General features: G+C 47.3%; 1 protein-coding gene across 1 annotated transcript in view; it reads right to left on the reverse strand.

The window, feature by feature from the left end:
* The window catches only part of ARL3 (ADP ribosylation factor like GTPase 3), a 53,971-nt gene that overhangs the window by 9,104 nt on the left and 20,779 nt on the right, over positions 1-24,088 (reverse strand). The window contains exons 3-5 of the mRNA XM_049764354.1: positions 19,996-20,112; positions 9,548-9,598; positions 6,522-6,707 (exon numbers count right to left, since the gene is read on the reverse strand). Coding sequence (XP_049620311.1) covers positions 6,522-6,707; positions 9,548-9,598; positions 19,996-20,112 — 354 coding nt within the window. The remainder of the gene's footprint in view (positions 1-6,521; positions 6,708-9,547; positions 9,599-19,995; positions 20,113-24,088) is intronic.

Here is a 24,088-nt window from a genome sequence, read left to right on the forward strand (position 1 = left end):
GTGTATTTTTTTTTTTTTTGGCCACACCTGGCTGCACACAGGGGTTACTCCTCTGGCAGGCTCGGGGGACCATATGGGATTCTGGGGATTGAACCTGGGTCCGTGCCGGGTTGGCAGCCTACAAGGCAAACGACCTATGCTGTGCTATGACTTCAGCTTCCAGCTGTATATTTTGGGAAGTCATATTGTGTGCTACTGGTGAACCAAGTTATGGTGGAGTTGAATTAGGATTGGATGCATATAAGGCAGGCATCAATCGGGTTTTGGAGTAATGGGGAAGAGTAGAATGTGAGGATGAGCAGACTTTTTTTTTTTCCTTTTTGGACCACACCCGGTGATGCTCAGGGGTTACTACTGGCTATGCAATCAGAAATCACTCCTTGCTTAGGGGACCATATGGACACTGGGGGATCAGACTGTGGTACGTCCTAGATTAGCGTGTGCAAGGCAAATGCCCTACAGCTTGTGCCACCAGATGAGCAGACTTCTGGGGGAACTTTACTGATCATTCCATGATAATCACGGTGAAAGTGATTTTTACAAACATTAGGTGGGACCTTTCAATTTTAGGAGCAATTTAGGCTTTAATAAGAATCATTACAAGGGGCCGGAGAGTACAAGCACATACCTTTTTTTTTTTTTTTTTGTTTTTTAGGCCACACCCGGCAGTGCTCAGGGGTTACTCCTGGCTGTCTGCTCAGAAATAGCTCCTGGCAGGCACGGGGGGACCATATGGGACACCGGGATTTGAACCAACCACCTTTGGTCCTGGATCGGCTGCTTGCAAGGCAAACACTGCTGTGCTATCTCTCTGGGCCCATACCTTTTTTTTTTTTTTTTGGTTTTTGGGCCACACCCAGTTACGCTCAGGGGTTACTCCTGGCTATGCACTCAGAAATTACTCCTGGCTTGGGGGACCATATGGGATACTGGGGGATCAAACTGCAGTCTGTCCTAGGCTAGCAGGGCGAGCCTTACAACTTGTGCAAATGCTCCGGTCCTATAAGCACATACTTTTTTGTTTGTTTTTGGGTCACACCTGGTGGTGCTCAGGGGTTACTCCTGGCAGGCTTGGAGAACCATATGGGATGCCCAGATCTTCCATGTGCAAGGCAAACATCCTACCCACTGTGCTATCACTCTGGCCTCCACAAGCACATCCTTAAGCATAAGAAAATAATTCCTGGGGCCGAAGAGAGAGCATGGGGGTTAAGGTGTTTGCCTTGTATGCAGAAGGTCGGTAGTTCGAATCCCGGCATCTCATATGGTCCCCTGAGCCTGCCAGGAGTGATTTCTGAGTGTAGAGCCAGGAGTAACCCCTGAGCGCTGCTGGGTGTGACCCAAAAGCCAAAAACCAAATAAATAAATAAAATAAAATAATTCCTGGGGCCAGAGAGATAGCACAGTGGTAAGGCAATTTGCCTTGGATGTGGCCAACCTGAAAGGGATCCGGTTCGATTCCTGGCATCCCATATGGCTCCCAAGCCTGTCAGGGCTGATTTCTGAGTGCAGAGCCAGTAGTAACCCTTGAGCGCCACTGGGTGTGGCCCAGAAACCAATCAATTAATTTATAAATAAAGTTAAAAAAAAAAAAAAAGAAGGGCCCGGAGAGATAGCACAGCGGCGTTTGCCTTGCAAGCAGCCGATCCAGGACCAAAGGTGGTTGGTTCGAATTCCGGTGTCCCATATGGTCCCCCAAGCCTGCCAGGAGCTATTTCTGAGCAGACAGCCAGGAGTAACCCGTGAGCACCGCTGGGTGTGGCCCAAAAAAAAAAAAATTCCTTGTCAGTGACTCTTGTTTTCTTTTCTTTTTTTTTTTATAATTATCTTTATTTAAACACCGTGATTACAAACATTATAGTTGTGTGATTACAGTCATGTAAAGAACACCCCCCTTCACCAGTGCAACATTCCCACCACCAATTGTTTTCTTTTTGAGTCCCACTCTGTATTGCTTGGATTGAACTAGGGGTTTCTGTATACAGAGAAAGTGCTCTTTATTTCTTTGCTCTATCAGCAGATCTTTATTTTCTTATTATTGGTGGTGGGAGATTGGGCCATATCTAGTGATGCTCAGGGCTTACTCCTGACTCTATGCCCAGGGATCCTTAATGGTAGTGCTTGGGGGACCATATGCAGTGCCTGGGATTGAACCAAGGCAGGCTGTGTGCAAGGCAAGTGCCTTACCTGCTGCATTACCTCTATTGCCCCTGGTTAGTGGCTCTTTAAACAGAAAATAAGCTGAATGGGCAGGAGCAGAGGTGAGAGGCACAACCTGAGGTCAGCAGGGTTCAAGGTAAGATGTGTTTCCACAGAAAACCCCAGGACCTCTCCAGTCTCCAAAGGTTACCATTAAAGGACAATCAGCAGCAGATTCCCTTCTTAATTAACATTTTTATTAAATAGCCCATTTCAAATAATAAATTCTCTAAATTTATATCATTCTATTAACCATAATCTAATCTCATTAACCTTGAAATCCCAGTCTTAACTACCCAATTCTATACACCATGGTACTATCTACTAAACTAATTAAATGACCTTCAAACTTTCTCCTCCATAGAAAATCTTTTTTTTTTCTCCAAGTATCCTGTTGGATCTCTACTCCTTTTTTTTTTTTTTTTTTTTTTTTTTGTGGTTTTTGGGTCACACCCAGCAGTGCTCAGGGGTTATTCCTGGCTCCATGCTCAGAAATTGCTCCTGGCAGGCACGGGGGACCATATGGGACGCCGGGATTCGAACCAATGACCTTCTGCATGAAAGGCAAACGCCTTACCTCCATGCTATCTCTCCGGCCCCGGATCTCTACTCCTGAAGTCACTTCCTGCGGAGATCTCTGATCCTGAGAATGTCCCCCCAGGCTGAGAGCTCCAGCCTCTGGCCTCTCTTTGGCCAGAGGAATGACAGCCTCCTTCTTGATCTCCAGAATGAGAGGCAGTGGGTGGGGGCTGGGAAGGCAGGAGAGCCTGCCTGACTTGGATTCTAGATGAAGTCCTGTTCCTTGGTTTGTTTGTTCCTTTCTTACTTCATTCCTTCCTCACTTCCTCCCTTCCTCTCTTTCTGTGTGTGTGTGTGTTTTTTTTAAATTGTTCTGGCTTGGGGGACCATATAGGATGCTGGGGATTGAACTGTGGTCCTTCCTGGTTCAGCCGCACGCATCACTTCGGCTCGTTTTTTTTTTTTTTTTTTTTGGTCACACCTGGCAGCACTCAAGGGTTTCTCCTGGCTCTATGCGCAGAAATTGCTCCTGGCAGGCTTGGGAGACCATATGGGATGCTGGGATTCGAACCACCAACCTTCTGCATGCAAGGCAAACGCTTTACCTCCATGCTGTCTCTCCAGCCCCGCCCCTCTGTTTTTGAGGTTCAGAGGTTACTCATGGCTTTGAATTCAGGAATTACTCCTGGTAGGCTCTGGGATCCTGGGAATAGAACCTGGCTCAGAGGTGAGCAACTCAAGTACCTCCCCCCTGTACTATGGCTTGGGTCCATCCTGCTCCTTCTGTCATCCGAGAGGGCTGGCTGAGGAGCCAGAGGCTCACTGTGCATCCAGCTTTTGCCTTTCCTTCCAACCTTTCCAGCCCTCCCTGTCAAGTGCACCAGGGCCTGGCTCACACTCCTGTGTTCTTAGGAGTCTACACCCAGCACAGACTATTGTGTTCGTCCGCCCTTCAGAGCTTCAAAAACGTCTGCTATGGGTATTTGTGTTCTGAGCCATTGGAAGGAGCAGCATTGTCCTGCTAAAGTGTTGCACAAGCAAGGAGAACGAACAGCTCCTAAGCCATGGTCTCCTCACCCCAAAATGGTCACCTCACCTTTCCATAATGGAGGGGAAAGGCCCTGTGAAAACTCCAGGGGCACTCTTCCTAGGAAGCAGCTAAATGAAACGGCCAGGAAATGTTCCAACCCACTTGAATAGCAGTGGACTAGCTGGACCTACTTGAAAAGGAGAAGGAATAAGCGCTTAGTTTGAAACCCTAGAGATTGTACCACCAGACACGGCTGTTGTTTTAGTGGAGCAGAAGCAAAGCTTTCATGGAGGGGTAGTTACTTTGTCTAGTGGGCTCAGGAGAGGGGAGATCTTTTCAGTTTTCTGCTTTTTGTCTTTATATGATAAAAATAAGAAAATGTTACGGGGCTGGGTGGTGGTGCTAGAGGTAAGGTGCCTGCCTTGCCTGCGCTAGCCTTGGATGGACCGCAGTTCGATCCCTTGGCGTCCCATATGGTCCCCCAAGCCAGGAGCAACTTCTGAGCGCATAGCCAGGAGTAACCCCACTGGAGTGGTAGGACGTTTTCCTTATACGCAGCCAACCCAGGTTTGATCCCTGGTATCCCATATGGTCCCCTGAGCCTGCTATGACTAACCCCTGAGCGCTGCCAGATATGGCCTCCTCAAAATGTTACTTTTATCATCAGTTTAGGAAGAAAAATATAACGAGACTGTCCTTTTCCCCAAACGAAACCTTTCAGAGACTCATTCAGAAAGCCCCCAAAGCATTGTGGGACTGGGCTAACATCAGTGCAGGCCCGTTTCCGTGGGTACATGGGATGAGAGACATTCACATGACACACACACTCTGATACCACATTCACGCTCTCCCACACTCACACTTCATAAGCAGTCCTCCCCCCCCCACACACACAAGCAGAAGGTATGTGAAATTACTGAGATAATTCTGGAAAGCAACTATTTGCTGGAGAAATGCAGCTTCGTAGCCCCATGCTAAGAACAGAATCTGGGATCTCCCATGAGACACATGTGCTCTAACATGGTGCCCAATTCAGTGGCTTTAAGAAGTCAGCATCTAGAGTCTGGGGAGAGCAGGAGGCTTCGGGAAGCACTGGCATCAGGCGTAAGTGCAGGAGGGAAAAGGGTGGAAAGACCACGCTGGGGACAGGCTGTGGACCTTGGGAATGCAGGCTTCAGTTTGTTTTGTTCTTTTTTGTTTTTGGTTACACCCAGCAGTATAAGCTTAAGGCTTATTTCTGGTGGGGCTCAGGGATACTGGGGATAGAATTCAGGCCAGCCACAAGCAAGCAAACGCCCTACCCGCTGTACTATTTCCCTGGCCTCTTCTGTTTGAGTCATGGTGGTGCTCAGGGGCTATTTCTGGCACATTGCTCAGGGCACCATGCAGTGCCTGGGATAGAACTGGGACTCCCTTACGCAAGGCATGTGCTCAGCCCTCAGGGATGTCCCATACATCAGCAAAAGTGATACCATCAGGTGTCGGGGTCTGTGCCATATCCTTAATAGGAACGGATGTTTAAAAAGGAGGCATGGGGCTGGGAAGGTGGCGCTAGAGGCAAGGTGTCTGCCTTGCAAGTGCTAGCATAGGACGGACCGTGGTTCGATCCCCCGGTGTCCCATATGGCCCCCCCCAAGCCAGGGGCGATTTCTGAGCGCATAGCCAGGAGTAACCCCTGAGCGTCACCGGGTGTGGCCCAAAAACCAAAAATAAATAAATAAATAAATAAAAATAAAAAATAAATAAAATAAAAAGGAGGCACATAGTGCATTCTAGGGCTTCAGAATATAGCAGGAGTTCTAGGGTTAGTCCAAGTGCCAGTGGTTTGTGGTTGCTTTGTAGGAAGTTTAAGAGCTCAAACTTCATCTTGGGGTACCTAGGGTACAGCTCCTCTTCTTTCTGTACCACTGGGCCTGCCCTGATCTGTGGCCCAGTGGTCAGAGACCATGTTTATGTATAAAGTACACGCAGCAGCAGCCTCCCGGTGGGAAACCAAACCAAAGGGGTAGGAAAGAGATACCAATCCTAGTGCACAGAGAGCCAAAGGCACAGCTTTTCACTGGGAAGATAAGCTTTAGCATCCTTGCCTTAAGTTTTTTTGGTTTTGGGGCACACCTTGCAATGCTCAGGGGTTACTCCTGGCTCTGCATTCGGGGAATCATGTCTGACAGTGCTTTGGAGACCATGTGGGAGGTCATGGATCGAACCTGGCAAGCCCTCCCTGCTGTACTATCGGCTCCAGCCCTGCATCCCTGACTTTTATTGTTTTTTAGGCTTTTAGGTCACACCTGGCAATGCTCAGGGATTAATCCTGACTCTGAACTCAGGAATTACTCCTGACAGTGCACTTGGGGACCATATGGGATGCTGGGGATCAAAACTTGGTTGGCCGCTTGCAAGACAGATGCCCTCTATGCTGTACTATGGCTCCAGCCCCTGCATATTTGACTTGAAAAACAACAACCCAACCCAACCCAACCAGATCAGCATAGATCCAAGCTAGAAAGGACCTTAGAATGCCCTGATCTATCTAAATTGGGGGTGGGGTGGGATAGGGAGAAGAGGGGACAGATATCTGTGGCTTTCCTGGAACAGCTAATCAGATCAGCTTAGTTGCTAAATCAAAAAGTACCCAACTTCTCCATGCCCTGGGAGAGCATCCTGGAAGAGTCCATCTGGCAAGCAAAGGGATTGGTCTCCGTCCTTCTCTGAATAGAGGAGACTAACCGGAGAGAGAGACAGGCCAACCCTGCCAGCCCTCTAGTACACTCACCTGCACGCCCTCCGCGGTGAGAGCTGAACAAGACTGGATCTGCCAGACTCGGTCTCGGATGGTGTGCAGGTTCAGTCCTTCTGCGATTTCGGAGGCAGGGGCTGCGGTCAGCAGGTCCTGCTTGTTAGCAAAGATGAGCACTGGCACACAACTGAGTTTCTCTTCTTCCAGCAGCTCAGCTAGTTCCTGGATCATTTGGGGGGAATGGGTAGGGAGGGAGGAGGGGAGGAATGATGAAATCCCTCTCACCACAGACACTTGTAATTAGAGAAAAACAAAAGTGAAGCTGATCAGCCATCCAAGTGTCTGGAGTAGTGGTTCCCCTGCCTGAGCCTACAGGCTGGCTCCTGGCAGGTTCCTGGACATACCTCTGAAAAGTCTGGCCATTTTCTGTTTTGTTTTGTTTTTGGGGCCACACCTGGTAGTGCTCAGGGGTTACTACTGGCTCTGCGCTCAGAAACCACTCCTGGCTCAGGAGCCCATATGGGATGCTGGGGATCCAACCTGCATCTATCCTGGGTCAGCCACGTGTAAGGCGAATGCCCTACCGCTGTGCTACCACTCTAGCCCCAAGAGTTTGGTTTTAAAAAGTCCAAGCCACAGGGCTGGAGAGAGATAGCATGAAGGCAGGGCATTTGCCTTGCATGCAGAAGGACGGTGGTTCGAATCCTGGCATCCCATATGGTCCCCCGAGCCTGCCAGGAGCGATTTCTGAGCAGAGCCAGGAGAAACCCATGGGTACTGCCGGGTGTGATCCAAAAACCAGAAAAAAAAAAAAAAAAAAAAAAGTCCAAGCCAGGACTCAGGAATTTATATCCAAAATCAGCTCAGCTCCCCAGGTAGGTCTGCTGTTGGGCATTAGTAGATCATATTTTGGGAAACACTGTTCAGGGAGAATATAAATCGTGCTAAGAGTTTGAAAACTTACTCAGGTTAATGATATGCACACACACATAGATACGTTCACATACTTTTTTTTTTTTTTTTTTTGGTTTTTGAGCCTCACCCGGTGGTGCTCAGGGGTTACTCCTGGCCGTCTGCTCAGAAATAGCTCCTGGCAGGCACGGGGGACCATATGGGACACTGGGATTCGAACCAACCACCTTTGGTCCTGGATCGGCTGCTTGCAAGGCAAACGCCGCTGTGCTATCTCTCCGGGCCCACGTTCACATACTTACATCTGCTTTTCTCTTTGAAAGTGTGCTCAAAAAACCACCTTATGTAATAACCTTAACAGGCATTCTGTACCTTCAGTCATTTTAGACCAAGCAGCTTAGTTGTAGTCTACACATTCTTCACCCTCTCTTCCAATATAGGAGCCATTAAATTGGTATTGAAAATGCACAATAGGGGCCCGGAGAGATAGCACAGCGGCGTTTGCCTTGCAAGCAGCCGATCCAGGACCAAAGGTGGTTGGTTCGAGTCCCGGTGTCCCATATGGTCCCCCGTGCCTGCCAGGAGCTATTTCTGAGCAGACAGCCAGGAGTAACCCCTGAGCACCGCCGGGTGTGACCCAAAAAAAACAAACAAACAAACAAAAAAAAACGAAAATGCACAATAGGGGCCAGAGAGATAGCATGGAGGTAAGGTGTTTGTCTTTCATGCAGAAGGTCAGTGGTTCGAATCCCAGCATCCCGTATGGTCCCCTGAGCCTGCCAGGAGCAACCCCTGAGCGTGGCCGAGTGTGACCCAAAAATCAAAAAAAAAAAAAAAAGTACAATAATAAGCAAATTGTTCCTCTGGTCTGGGATGAGAGCTGAAGAGCTTTCGGATATGCCTGTAAGTTTAATTTCCTTAAATCTTTTTTGGTTCGTTTCGTCACACCAGGGGTGCTTAGGTATAGGAATAAGCCCTGGAAATGCACAGGAGACCATATGTGGTAAGAGGAACTGAATATGGCCAGTAGCATGCAAGGTATGAACCTTACTTTCTGGCTCCACATTTGCTTATAGTATTTATTTTCTTTATTTAATGAAAGTAAGGCCTTTTTTGGTTTGTTTTTGTTTTAAGGCCACACTTAGCAATGCTCAGGGGTTACTCCTGACTGCACTCAGGAATCACTCCTGGAGAACTCAGGGGACCATAATGGATGATGGGAACTGAACCCAGGTGGGCCGTGTACAAGGTAAACACCCTATTCACTGTATACTCTGGCCCCAAATGAAGGTGGCTTTTTAAAAAAAAAAAATTAGGGGCCGGAGAGATAGCATGGAGGTAAGGCGTTTGCCTTTCATGCAGAAGGTCATCGGTTCGAATCCCGGCGTCCCATATGGTCCCCCGTGCCTGCCAGGAGCAATTTCTGAGCACGGAGCCAGGAATAACCCCTGAGCACTGCCGGGTGTGACCCAAAAACCACAAAAAAAAAAAAAAAAAAAAAATTAAATTTCTAGGGCCAGAGTGGTGGCACAAGCAGTAGGGCATTTGCCTTGCATGTGCTGACCTGGGACAGACCATGGTTTGATTCCCCCAGTGTCTCATATGGTTCCCTCAAGGCAGGAGATACTTCTGAGTGCATAGCCAGGAGTAAGCCCTGAGTGTCACTGGGTGTGGCCCAAAAATAAACAAATATATAAATTGAATTTCTTTTATTTGGGGGGGGGGGGTTATACCTGGCAGTGTTCAGGGTACCATATGGGATGTTGGTGATCAAACCTGGGTCTGCTGTGTGCTATCACTCCAGTCTAACAAATTAAATGTCTTACTAAAAAGACTTCAAATAATTCAACTAATTTTTTAGCTACATCTTGCAGTGTTCAGGAATTACTCCTGCCTCTGCACTCAGAGATCACTCCTGGTGGGACTTGGCCAAACCACGAATGGCTGTGTTTAAGGCAAGGCAAGTGTGCTACCCACTGTATTACGACTCTAGTCTCACAACTAATTTCTTTTTAGGCAACTGATATTTTGGTCAGCTTGCAAGAATGACTGTTATATTGCTAATGTTAAAATAAACTAAAACTTGTACTTATATGGTAGATTAATAAATACCATTACATAGAAAGTAGTTCAACAAAAGAATTATTTACCTGACCCGTTTCTTCAAATCTTTTTCGGTCTGCACTGTCAATTACATATATCTGTAAAGTGAAAGAAAAAAGTTACTTCACCTTATTTTTATTTATTTATTTATTTGATTTTTGGGCCACATCCAGTCGTGCTTAGGGATTACTCCTGGCTTTGAACTCAGGAATCACTCCTGGCAGAGCTCATGGATGCTGAGGATTGAACCTGGGTTGGCAAAAGTTCTACCTGCTGTGCTATCACTCCTGCCCCTCGTTTACTTTTGGACTGAAGCTGGGACTACTGACCTCACCGATGATGCAGAACAAGTGAATGAAACGAGTGAGTGAACTAGGGTTGTCCAGAAACCCTTCCAACAGTGCTCCAAAGTCTATGTGAGGAGACTTATGGAGGTAAAACCTCAATGGGCATTTGTATGTCACTAAACATACTTATCTGATTTGCTCTATTCATCCTATTTCGAGAGAAATTTCATTTTCCCCCCCATTTGTACATGAACAAACATGAAAAGAAGTTAAGCCCAAATTATCTCTGGAGCCTGACAGAACGTAGATTCAAACTCATACTAGGCAGAAAAATTAAATGTTAAATACCTTACCTCCATGCTATCTCTCCGGCCCTGTATCTATCATTTTTTGGGGTCACACCTGGCTGTGCTTGGGGAAATGTAGGTGGTGTTGAGATTTGAACCACTGTCATAACCATAGTTGTATGCCAGCCAAGAGCCTTAATTTAAGTACTATTTCTCCTGCCCTCTGCTCTGTGTTCAGAGGGCTTTTTTGTTGTTCTTGGGTCAGCTATGCTCAGGGGTCAAGCTCCTGGAGAGCTTGGGGAAATTTATAAGGTGCTGGGGATCAAACCTGAGTCAGTGCATGCAAGGCCAGTGCCTTACTTCTGTAATTTATAGCTCTGGTCCCTAGAGATGCTCCTGGCAGAGATGCTCCTGGCAGTGGGGAAATTTATAAGGTGCTGGGATCAAACCTGAGTCAGTGCATGCAAGGCCAGTGCCTTACTTCTGTAATTTATAGCTCTGGTCCCTAGAGATGCTCCTGGCAGAGATGCTCCTGGCAGTGGTTGAGGGTATCTGGTGGTGCAGGTGATCAAATGAGGGCTCCTGCCTCAAAAGCATATGCTAGCTGGTGAGCCCTTTCTCTGGTCCTGCCCATAGTTGCTTTTTTTTCCCCTTGGTTTTTGGGTCACACCCAGCAGTGCTCAGGGGTTACTCCTGGCTCCACGCTCAGAAATCGCTCCTGGCAGCACAGGGGACCAAATGGGATGCCAGGATTCGAACCACCAACCTTTTGCATGAAAAGCAAACGTCTTACTTCCATGCTATCTCTCCAGCCCCCCATAGTTGCTTTTAAACACTTTTCTATTCTGCTTCCCAAGCAGTCGGGATGGTGTCTGGAGGCATTTACAAGTCCTACAGAGTCACGCACTGAGCAATGGAATGTGCTCTGAGAAATGTGCCATTTGGAGATTCCACTGTTATGTGTGTCATGGAGGAATCTCATAATTTTCACACACCAGGGTGCACTCCTGCAAAGCCGGGGTTCCATGACAGAACGCTGGTGTGGCGTGAGACTATTCTCCCAGAAGACTTTGCGGGCTTAATTACACTCTGGCTTCAGTTACCAAGGCAGGAAACCCACTGACCTCTTTCTTGTTTCCACCTCCCAGGCTGCTTGGAGGTTAGGATAGAATACTCAGCAGGGGTCACACTTTTTGTAGAGGCGGTGCTCATGCCTAGCTGTGGTGCAGCTGGGTGTCACTTACTTGCACCTTTACATTTGCAAGTTGGGCATTCTTTTTTTCTTTTTTTTTTTTTGTTTTTTTTGTTTTTTTTTTTTTTGGGTCACACCCGGCAGTGCTCAGGGGTTACTCCTGGCTGTCTGCTCAGAAATAGCTCCTGGCACGCAAGGGGGACCATATGGGACACCGGAATTCGAACCAACCACCTTTGGTCCTAGATCGGCTGCTTGCAAGGCAAACGCCGCTGTGCTATCTCTCCGGGCCCATGTTGGGCATTCTAAGTTATCAAGCTAATAATATCCCATCTTAAAAATGACCAATTTTGGGGCCAGCGAGGTGGCGCTAGAGGTAAGGTGTCTGTCTTGCAAGCGAGGTTCAATCCCCTGGCATCCCATATGGTCCCCCCAAGCCAGGGGCAATTTCTGAGTGCTTAGCCAGGAGTAACTCCTGAGCATCAAACGGGTGTGGCCCAAAAAACAAAAAACAAACAACAAACAAACAAACAAGTAGTCGTAGAAAGTTCCACATTCACAATTCATTGACCTTCAGACAGGAGGCCAGGGTTGGGCTCAGCGGTAAAGCACTTGTTTTGCTTGTGTGGCCCCTGAGTTTGATCAGGCACCGTACTATCTCTCCAGCCCTGCCCTGACATTCTTGTTGTTTTGTTTTGGGGCCCCACTGGCCAATACCCATGTGTTACTCCTGACTTTGCACTCAGGAATTAGAATTAGTCCTGGAGGTACTCAGGGGAACTGCATGTCATACAGGGGACTAAACTCAGGTTGGCTATGTGCAAGGCAAATGTCCTATCTGCTGTACTATCACTCTAGCCCTGATTGTGGGAGGAAGATCTAAAACAAAAAGACATTTTCTGATGATGCTGGGCAAGTTCAGGCTACCGGGAGATGGCTGACCCAGCAGTGAAGGAGAGTTCTTTGTGTCTTGGCCTCTTTCCTGCTGCCCCCTTTTGGCCATTTGGCTGCTTCTTAACAGGGTAAGCAGATACAAGAGATGCTGAGGGGCCCGGAGAGATAGCACAGCAGCATTTGCCTTGCAAGCAGCCGATCCAGGATCAAAGGTGGTTGGTTCGAATCCCGATGTCCCATATGGTCCCCCGTGCCTGCCAGGAGCTATTTCTAAGCAGACAGCCAGGAGTAACCCCTGAGCACCACCGGGTGTGGCCCCCCCAAAACAAACAAACAAACAAACAAACAAAAAAAGAGATGCTGAGGCTGAAATGGGCAAATGTCATTTCTGGGTCATATGGTTTCCAATTATTTGTGCTCAAAATGTTCAGGTAATGCTCAAGGCAGATTGGAAACAAAAAAGGTAAGAGATGGATATTTGAGATCTATCGATCTCACTTTTTTTGGGAGATGTTTTGTTTATTTTGGTTTTGGGGCCATACCCAGCAGTGCTCAAACTTACTCACTCCTGGTAGGCCTGGAAGACCATATGGGCACATGGGATGCCAGGGATTGAGCCTGGGTTAGATGCATGCAAAGCAAATGCCCTACCTACCCACTGTCCTATTATTCCAGCATTTCTGTATCTCACTTTCAGACCTATTCTGGATCTTGGTTTTGTTGTTTTGCCTTTTTTTTTTTTTTTTTTGGTGTGGGAGCTGCTCTTGGCATGCTTGAAGGGACCATGTGAAACTGGGGACTGATCCCGGGGTGTCTAGCATGCAAAGCACATATTCCAGCCTTTTGCACCATCTCCCCGGGAAATGAGGACAAAGCTACTTTGTTTGAATTATGTTTCACTGAAGACAAAACCAGGGCCCGGAGAGATAGCACAGCGGCGTTTGCCTTGCAAGCAGCCGATCCAGGACCAAAAGGTGGTTGGTTCGAATCCCGGTGTCCCATATGGTCCCCCGTGCCTGCCAGGAGCTATTTCTGAGCAGACAGCCAGGAGTAACCCCTGAGCACTGCTGGGTGTGGCCCAAAAACAAACAAAACAAAACAAACAAAAAACAAACAAACAAAAAAAAACCAAAACAGCACGGTTTGGGGCTGGAGAGATAGCATGGAGGTAAGGCGTTTGCCTTTCATGCAAGAGGTCATCGGTTCGTATCCCAGCGTCCCATATGGTCCCCCGTGCCTGCCAGGAGCAATTTCTGAGCATGGAGCCAGGAGTAACCCCTGAGCACTGCCGGGTGTGACCCAAAAACCACAAAAAAAGAAAAAAAAAAAGAAGACAAAACCAATAGGGCCTGAGTGATGATGCAGTGGTAGGGCATTTTGCCTTGCACGCAGCCGACCCTGGACTGATGGGGCTCAATTCCTGGCATACCATATGGGTCCCAAGTCTGTCAGGAGCAATTTCTGAGTGTAATACCAGAAGTAACCCCTGAGGGCTTCCTGCTGGGTGTAGCCCCAAAACAAAACCAAAATAAAACAAAAGACAAGACAAGACAATAAAGTAGAATTGAGTAGTACTATAAATATTACCTTGAAAATCATATAATTTTGGCAGGGGTAGAAGGTTGGACACACCCAATGATGCTCAGGGTTTACTCCTGGCTCAGGAATCACTCCTGGCAGTGCTCAGAGGACCATATGGGATGCCAAAGTTCAAATCCACCTCAGCCACGTTCAAGGCAAGTGCCTTACCAGGTACTGTCTATCTGGTCCCAAAACCTATATCATCTTTTTTTTTTTTTTTTTTTTTTTTTTTTTGGTTTTTGGGCCACACCCGTTTGACGCTCAGGGGTTATTCCTGGCTATGAGCTCAGAAATCGCCCCTGGCTTGGGGAGACCATATGGGACGCCGGGGGATCGAACCGAGGTCCGTCCTACGCTAGCGCTTGTAAGGCAGACACCTTAGCTCTAGCGCCACCTTCCCGGCCCCTTTTTTTTGTTTTTTTGGGCCACACCTGTTTGATGCTCAGGGATTACTCCTGGCTAAGCGCTCAGAAATTGCCCCTGGCTTGGGGGGACCATATGGGAAGCCGGGGGAACCCCGGTCCTTCCTTGGGTAGCGCTTGCAAGGCAGACACCTTACCTCTAGCGCCACCTCGCTGGCCCCAACTTAACTGTGAGGAGTGGATATGTGGCTCTAGTGGTAGGGCAGCTGCTTTTTGTGTTCAAGGCCCTGAGTTTGATCCCCAGCACTGCCTAGACCCTGAGCACTTCTGGAAATGATTTTGGTGGTTTTATCCCTGCCTAGCACCAGTATGTGACCACGATAGAGACTTAAAATATAAGAAATGGGCTGGACCGATAGCAGAGTGGTAGGGCGTTTGCCTTGCATGCAGCCAACATAGGACGGATCCCGCTTCAATCCCTGGCATCCCATGTGGTCCTCCAAGCCTGCCAGGAGCAATTTCTGAGCACAGAGCCAGGTGTGACCCCCCAAAAACAATTTTATATATACGTAATATATATATAAGAAACAGCCAGACCAGAGTGATAGTATAGAAAGTAGAGTTTTTGCCTTGTAAGCAGCCTATCCTGGTTCAATTCCCAGGATCCCATGTGATCCACTGAGCTAACTAGGAGTGATTCCTCAGGGCAGAGCCAGGGATAAACCCTAAGCATTCCTGGATATGGCTCAAAAACAAAACAAAAAGCAATAAACAGAAAATAGAGCCAGAGGGGGCTGGAGAGATAGCATGGAGGTATGGCGTTTGCCTTGCATGCAGAAGGATGGTGGTTTGAATCCCGCATCCATATGGTCTCCCAAACCTGCCAGGAACAATTTCTGAGAGTAGAGCCAGGAGTAACTACTGAGCACTGCCGGGTGTGACCCAAAAATAAAAACAAAAAATAGAGCCAGAGATAATACAAAAATAGATAAGACCAGTTTTGCATTGATGGATTAGGGTTTGATCCTGGCACTTTGAAGGTTATGAGTATGCCAAGAGTGATTTCTGGGGGCTGGAGAGATAGCATGGAGGTAGGGCATTTGTCTTTCATGCAGAAGGTCGGTGGTACGAATCCCGGCATCCCATATGGTCCCCTGAGCCTGCCAGGAGCGATTTCTGAGTATAGAGCCAGGAGTAACCCCTGAGCGCTGCCGGGTATGACCCAAAAACCAAAAAAAAAAAAAAAAAAAAAAAAAAGGGGCCGGGTAGGTGGCGCTGGAGGTAAGGAGTCTGCCTTGTAAGCGCTAGCCAAGGAAGGACCGCGGTTCGATCCCCCGGCGTCTCATATGGTCCCCCCAAGCCAGGGGCGATTTCTGAGCACATAGCCAGGAGTAACCCCTGAGCATCAAACGGGTGTGGCCCAAAAACCAAAAAAAAAAAAAAAAAAGTGTTTTCTGAGCATAGCTGGGTAGGGCCTAACCTCCCAACCCCACCACTTCAAAAAGCAATAGGACCAGAGAGAGAGAAGGGCTAAGGCACTTGCCTTGCAAGAAACAGACACTTGTTTCGTGCCCAGCACCACACATGGCCCTCCAAGTACCACTAGGAATAGCTCCAAATCCTCAGCCCTCTCCCACAAATAAAAGGAATATAAAAATAAGTAAAAATCATCTCTAGACTATAGGGAGACAATTCTAAGAAACAGGCAGGGTCAGCTCAGCTCATCGACGTTGCTCGAAAGCAGAATACGACAGCCCTCTAGAGATACTGCAAGAATGAAGCAGCCAACTACCTGTGTCAAGCCTCAGTCCTGCTCTTGTAGGGGGTCTAGTGGAACAGGTCTCTTGATCAACAGTGTATGACTAAATACGGACCCATAAACAACCCACTGCCACTTCCACTCCAAGCCGCTCTACGCTGCCAGATGGAGCTGGATTAGAAGTCTTAGCATCTAACCCTGGAATCTCAGCTGCTCCCCAGAACTTGTTTCATCTCAAGTAGCACTGGAAGATAATGAGAATTTTATCTGAGACTGTGCTAATGTCTGTAACAGCTGATGGACAGGGCTGGAGGACTCTCCATGAGGGTTGCTTTGATCTATTGTTTGTTGGATAGCACATTATTCCTGGGCACCCCAGTTAATGAGAAACGTGGGACCAAGAGTAAGTCCAATTACCACCCCCCACAGAGAAAAAGTAAAAGAAGAGTCCTGCTATAGGGCCAAAGGATAGCTCAAAGGGATGAACACTAACCTTCTTTCCTTTTTTTTTTTTTTTTTTTTTTTTTTTGTGGCCATCACCTGGAGGTTCAGGGTTTTACTTCTGACAGTGCTTAGGAATCACTGTTGGTAGAGATTGGGGGACCATATGTAGGCCAGGGATCAAATGGAAATTGGTTGCTGTTCTATTGCTCTGGGCCTGAGTGTATGTTTTTTTACAGGTGGAAACAGTGGGTTGGTCCTTGATGCTGCTGGGAGCAACTACCCAACTCTGCTCTGGAGTAGCTACCAAAATTGCTAAGCGTGGCACCCAACAGTAAAAAAACAAGGGGCCGGAGAGATAGCATGGAGGTAAGGCATTTGCCTTTCATGCAGGAGGTCATCGGTTCGAATCCCGGCGTCCCATATGGCCCCCTGTGCCTGCCAGGAGCAATTTCTGAGCCTGGAGCCAGGAATAACCCCTGAGCACTGCCGGGTGTGAACCAAAAATCACAAAAAAAAAAAAAAAAAGTAAAAAAACAAAACTGAAAAGGAGTCATAACTACCTTGGGTCATCTCCAGTGGTGTTTAAGGAGCCTTGGGGTGCTGGGGGATAGAATCCAATATCCTGCATGCAAGATGGTCCTTGGATCCATCTCCCTGGAATTTTCAACAAATTTGGTAGATTACCTTGGAGAGTGACTGGTGACTCACTAAGTATTGTAAAAATGTTTTGTTCCATAAGGAACTGCAAATTATCCTTCAAAGTGGCCATACACTGTACACCCAATCACAAAGAACAGGAGCTAACGAGACTGGATTCTGAGATTCCGTCCTAAGACTGAATTCCGAGACTAAGCTCTGAGACTGACTGAGTTCCGAGATTCAGTTCCGAGGCCAGAGTTTGAGGAGAGTTCTGAGACCAAGTTCTAAGACCGAGCTCTGAGACTGAGTTTTTTTTTTTTTTTTTTTTTTTGGTTTTTGGGCCACACCCGGTAATGCTCAGGGGTTACTCCTGGCTATGTGCTCAGAAGTTGCTCCTGGCTTCTTGGGGGACCATATGGGACACCGGGAGATCGAACCGCGGTCCGTCCAAGGTTAGCGCAGGGAAGGCAGGCACCTTACCTTTAGCGCCACCGCCCGGCCCGGAGACTGAGTTTTAAGATTCAGTTCCAAGACTAAGTTCTGAGCCTGAGTTCAAGGCTGAGTTCTGAGACCGAGTTCCAAGACCGAGCTCCGAGCTTGAATTCCAAAATTTAGTTTCAAGGATGATTTCTGAGACTTAATTCTGAGACTGAACTCTGGTTGTGCTCTCTCTTCATGAATGTCTGGCAGAGCCAGACCAAAAAAAAAAAAAAAAAAACCAAAAACCAAGTTGCTTTTTTTCTATGCAAGTTCATAAGATCCCCTTGGTTCTTTTTTTTTTTTTTTTTTTTTTTTTTTGGGAGGGGGGCACACCAGAGATTCTCAGGAGTTAGTCCTGGTTCTGTACTCAGGAATTATTCCTAGCAATCTCTGGTGACCTTATGGATGCCAGGGATTGAACCCTGGTTGGTTATGGGCAAGGCAAGCACCTTACCTGTCATGCTATCTCTCCAGGCCCCTTGGTTCTTGATTCTGATCATGGCTGAGGTATATGGTTAAAATTTAAGAAGTAAAGGGGCACATGTGCTCCCTGGACCCATGAACATGGTCCCCACATGCACATGTTGCCTGCATCTCCCCTCTTATCTACTTTCCCCTCTTATCCCCTCTTATCTACTTTCATATTGGGTTATGCACCAAGACTCTCCACTAAGCTCTCTCTTGAGTGTGTTACTCTTTCCCTTTTTTTTTTGGGGGGGGGGTGTCACACCCATTTGACGCTCAGGGGTTACTCCTGGCTATGCGCTCAGAAATCGCCCCTGGCTTGGGGGGACCATATGGGATGCCGGGGGATTGAACCGCAGTCCTTCCTATGCTAGCGCTTGCAAGGCAGACACCTTACCTCTAGCGCCACCTTCCCGGCCCCTCTTTCCCTTTCTTAGAAGAAAAAAAAAAAGAAAAGAAGTAAAGGCTTTATAGGCTAAAGGACTGGGTAAATCATATGTGGACAGGGACAGCTGTAAGATTTTTCTCAAATAATAGTAACAGGAGAGCAAGAAAAGTTCCAACTTCAGATCCATAGGGATAAAAAAACCTGCAAACCACTGTGTTCCCAGCTCAACTCTGGGCCTCTGCTAAGCCAGGGAAACCTCAGTCTCCTTGCTCTGAGTTATACTATCTCACCAACACTTCCCCATGGGCGCCTCATCCATGTCCTGTAGCTATTGTTTCAGAATATTCACCAGATGAGGGGTAAGGCTAATCTTGCTAATGGAAGACTATTCTTCAAACAACTGAAGACAATTTCAAGCATCTTCTTTGCAAGGTAGGAAGAACATGATGGGATCTTTCTTTTTTTTTTTTTTTTTTTTTTTTTTTTTTTTTTTTTTTTTTGGTTTTTGGGCCACACCCGGTAACGCTCAGGGGTTACTCCTGGCTATGCGCTCAGAAGTCGCTCCTGGCTTGGGGGACCATATGGGACGCCGGGGGATCGAACCGCGGTCCGTCTCCTAGGCTAGCGCAGGTAAGGCAGGCACCTTACCTCCAGCGCCACCGCCCGGCCCCATGATGGGATCTTTCAACCATTTTTTTTTTTTTTTAGTTTTTGGGCCACACCAGGCAGCTCTCAGGGGTTACTCCTGGCTCTGTGCTCAGTAATCACTCCTAGAAGGGTTGGGGGGACCATATGGGATACTAGGGATCAAACCTGGGTCGGCTGTGTGCAAGGCAAACACCCTCCCATCTGTGCTCCAACTCCTTTCAGCCATTTCTTATTTTCAGGATTTTCTTGTGTGTGTGTGTGTGTGTGTGTGTGTGTTTGTGTGTGTGTGTGTTTGTGTGTGTGTGTGTGTGTGTGTGTGTGTGTGTGTGTGTGGTTTTTGGGTCACACCTGGCAGTGCTCAGGGGATACTCTTGGCTCCATGCTCAGAAATTGCTCCTGGCAGGCACAGGGAACCATATGGGACTCCAGGATTTGAACCGATGACCTTCTGCATGAAAGGCAAACGCCTTACCTCCATGCTATCTCTCTGGCCCCTATTTTCAGGATTTTCACTGCTGTGGTTGTTATCTTTGAGATGTTCCCATTGGTTTGCTTATTTGGCTTTGGGGCCACATCCAACAGTGCTCAGGTGGCCTTTCTGGCTCTGTCTCAGGGTCTCTAGATCATCCATGGGTGAGAGAGCATTCATATGCGATGATACAGATCCACCAAGTTCAGCCTCAGGCAGAGGAAAGTGTGCCTTACCCCTAATTATCTCTCTGTCTCCCTCCTCCTTTTTCCAGGGTGGTGCCAAGAATAAAACCCCAAGTCTCCTGCATGTGAAGCAAATGTGCTATACTGAGCCACAATCCCTGGTCTGACATTTGTTGATTTTTTGGTTTCTTCCTTGACCTCCCCTCTGCTGCTCTCATCACTAGAATAATGAAGAAACATGGATATTGCCAAGGTGGGTGTGGGCAACAGGGAAGGTCCTTGGACAAGTTCTACAGATGTTTCTCCCCCACAGTTGCAGCCTTGTGCCAGCCCCAAGTTCACAGAGACTAATGTTACAGCAATGAAATTTCTGATAAGCAAAAGATGAGAAACTTAGTGCGTCAGGAGTACTTACGAGAATGTCAGTATTTTCAAAATAATTCCTCCAGTATGGTCTGATTTTTCTTTGTCCACCAATGTCCCACACATTGAGTTTAAAACCTTGAGATTGGACACTTTTGATGTTGAAACCCTGTAAAAAAAGAGGCAAAGATCACCAAGTTTTGAGATTGACATTGAATAGCTATGTTCTTTCTTTTCTTTTTGGGCCACACCCAGTGACGCTCAGGGGTACTCCTGGCTATGCACTCAGAAATCACTCCTGGCACGGGGGACCATATAGAATGCCAGGGAATCGAACTGCAGTCTGTCGTAGGCTAGTATAGGCAAGGCAAATGCCTTACCCCTTGTGCCACTGCTCCAGTACCTCTTTTTCTTTAATTTGTGGGTCACACTCAGCAGTACTTAGAGGCTACTCCTGGCAGGCCCAGGGGACCATATAAGGTACTAGGGGGCAAACTCTGGTCTATTCAGTGCAAGGTAGTGCCTCCCCCAATGTACTATTACTGCACACTACTACTATTACCCCCTACTCCTTTCTTCCCTTCCTTCTTTCCTAGGTATGTTGCCAAATGTGGCACTTGAAAGATGGACAGTGGGGCCGGAGAAGATAGCACAGCGGGTAAGACATTTTGCCTTGCATGTGGCTGACCCAGGATGGACCCAGGTTCGATCCCCAGCATCTCATATGGTCCCCAGAGCCTACCAGGAGCGATTTCTGAGCACAGAGCCAGGAGTAACCCCTGAGTACCCCTGGATGTGGCCCAAAAGCCAAAAAAAAAAAAAAAAAAAAAAAAAAAAAAAGAAAGAAAGATGGGAAGTGGTTTGCTCTCTCAGTGCCACTGGTGGAGAGAAGTGCACTGGCACATGCTGACCTACTCAGCTGTGGGGACACTGTTAGTAATGACCAACCCATTGTTCTCTATAATGAGGAATATGCACACACACACACAGTCAAGCTTACATTAAACTGCTGAGAGCAATTTGGTATGAGAATTTCTAAGATAATTGACTAAAACCATATTTAAGTACTAGTCTTCAGGATGGCAAAAATGTAATAGTACATCACAGGTAATTTATAAAAAACACAGAATCTAAAAAAAAAAACAAAACAAAACACAGAAGCTGAGCACAGCTGGGTGGGCCCACAAACAAACAAACGAAAACAGACACTAAATCACCCTGTGAGATTAGTTTATTCTTTCTCATGAAACACCTTTTCTCCAAACCCCAAGGTCCTGAGGGTCTCTGCATGTGGCTTTCAATGCTGCCTGCTGATCTCAGCTCACCCACCTATCTTCAGTCTCACACGACTTTTAGAGAAATGAACACTCTGAATGTTATTTGAAATAAAACTGAACAGTTTCAAGGGCACATTTTTGGTCTGTTTTATGCTTTCTTCCCCTTTCTCTCATTTTTGGTTTTGGGCCACACCCAGCAGTGCTCAGGAGCTATTCATAGCTCCATGATCCCTGGAGGTGCTCAGGGTACTAGATGTGGTGTCAGGAATTCTCAAATGTTAACAGTGGTCAAGTCTACTTAGCAGTATAACTGGTTTCTAATTTCTCAATTCTGTTTAAACTTTCTAAATTTACTACAGGGCACATATGTCATTTTGTCTAATCAAATAAAACACAATGAAAGATTTTTTTTTTTTTAATTTTTGTGTTTTGGGGCCACACCTGGCGGCACTCAGGGGTTACTCCTGGCTCTATGCTCAGAAATTGCTCCTGGCAGGCTCGGGGGATCATATGGAATTTCTGGATTTGAACCACCGTCCTTTTGCATGCAAAGCAAAAGCCCTACCTCCATGCTACCTCTCCGGCCCCCAAATTTCAATTTTTTTTGTTTTTTTTTTTGGGGGGATCACACCCGGCAGCACTTAGGGGTTACTCTGGCTTTATGCTCAGAAATAGCTCCTGGCAGGCTCAGGAGACCATATGTGATGCCAGGATTCGAACCACTGACCTTCTGCATGCAAGGTAAATGACTTAACTTCATGCTATCTCTCCGGCCCCATAAAAGTTTGTTTTTAAGCCATACCTGAGAATATTCAAGGATTACTTCTGGTTCTGACCTCAGGGAATCAATATAAGAGGAGTATCAGGAAGTCAGTATCAGAGAACCATATGGAGTGCTGGGGACTGAACCCAGGTCGGCTTCAAGTAGGTAAGAGCCCTATCTATTTGCTGTACAATTTGAATGTAGCCATTCGCTCAGTCCCAACATTTTTTTTTTGTAATTGGGCCACACCCAGCAGGACTCAGGGCTGTGCTCAGGAATCACTCTTGACAAGCTCAGGGGAATCATATGGGATGCGAGTATTAAACTTGGGATATATGTTCTAGGTGATTGTACAGCTATGTCAAGGAGTCAGTTATTTGGGGGGAAAAAAACGATCTTTGAGGGGCCAGAGCAATAGCATAGCAGTAAGGTTTTTTTTTTTTGTTTTTTTTTTTTGGTTTTTGGGCCACACCCGGCGGTGCTCAGGGGTTACTCCTGGCTGTCTGCTCAGAAATAGCTCCTGGCAGGCACGAGGGACCATATGGGACACCGGGATTCGAACCAACCACCTTTGGTTCTGGATTGGCTGCTTGCAAGGCAAATGCCGCTGTGCTATCTCTCCGGGCCCAGCAGTAAGGTTTTTGCCTTGCACACAACCAACACAGAATGGTTGGTGGTTCAAATCCCAGCAACCCATATAGCTTCCTGAGCCTGCCAGGGGTGATTTCTGAGAACAGAGCAGGAGTAACCCCTGAGCCCACTGGGTGTGACCCAAAAACGAAGGTAAAAAAAAAGAAAGATAAACATGCAATGCAAATACCCTACCCAATGTGCTATTGCTTTGGCCCCTCAAAGATCGTTTTTTTCCCCCCAAATAACTCACTCCTTGACATAGCTGTACAATCACCTAAAATATATCCAAAGTGGAAGACTGGGTGCACTGGTGCACATCCCCCTGTGTTCGGGGAGGGAGCTTGTGTTTGAGGGGCTCTTAAATCAGAACCTGGGCCAAAGTGATAGCACAGCAGGTAGGACACTTGCCTTGCATGTGACCTACCAAAATTCAGTGTCCAGCATCCCATAGCATCCCTTGGAGCTTGCCAGGAATAATTCCTGAGTCAGAGCCAGAAGTTTGCCCTGAGCACCACCAAGTGTGGCCCCAAAAATCAGAATAAAAAAAAAAGTCAGAGCAGATCTCTGACTAAAGACAGAAACAGATTCAAAGCCCAGCCCTTTTCTAGCAGAAATGCTGACACGCTAATATATGTTTTCAGTCCTTCCAGGCTAGACTACTGTAATTTGCTTCTCTTGGGCTATACATTAAATTTGTTCAGAGTCTGTAAAATTGCTCATTTTGGGAGTAGCTGAAATGACTTTTCTGAAGAGGTGTGAATCAGTAAGACTCAGAGGCCATGAAGTACAAGCACAGCCATTCAAAGCTCACACCAGCTCCTTTCACAGTCCAGTGACAGGAAATGCTAAATAACCTCAGTTGGGCTGAGGCCTCAGATGCACGAGCAACTGTCGAAAGGCAAAGAAGAGCCCAGGGTTAGAGCACCTGTCTTGTAGGCCTGAGGTGCCACAGCCCACAGCCCACGTGCAATTCCTGGAGGGTCCCTACTGCCACCAGTGTGCGGCTCCAGCCCACCACAACCAGGTGGATATGAAGGCCACAACTCAAATATGCCTTGAAGGGGTGAGGTCTTGGATCCACTCCCCAGCACCACCTGGCTCCCTGCACACCACAAGGTGGGACCCTAAGGGCTCAAGCACTGTAGGCCCAACCCACATTGAGATATGTTAAAAAATTCACTTTTGGGCTGGAGCAATAGCGCAGCGGTAGGGCATTTGCCTTGCACACGCCGAACCAGGATGGACCCGGATTCGATCCCCGGCATCCCGTATGTTCCCTGAGCTTGCCAGGAGTGATTTCTGAGTGCAGAGCCAGGAGGAACCCCTGAGCATGTGGCCCAAAAACAACAACAACAAAATTTCAATTTAGGGCCAGAGTGATAGCACAGTAGTATGGTATGCACGTGGCCAACCTGGAACTGACCCAACCCGGGTTCAATCTCTGGCATCCCCAAGCCTGCCAGGAGTGATTT

The sequence above is a fragment of the Suncus etruscus genome, chromosome 17 (assembly GCF_024139225.1).
Source record: "Suncus etruscus isolate mSunEtr1 chromosome 17, mSunEtr1.pri.cur, whole genome shotgun sequence".
NCBI classification, from domain to species: domain Eukaryota; kingdom Metazoa; phylum Chordata; class Mammalia; order Eulipotyphla; family Soricidae; genus Suncus; species Suncus etruscus.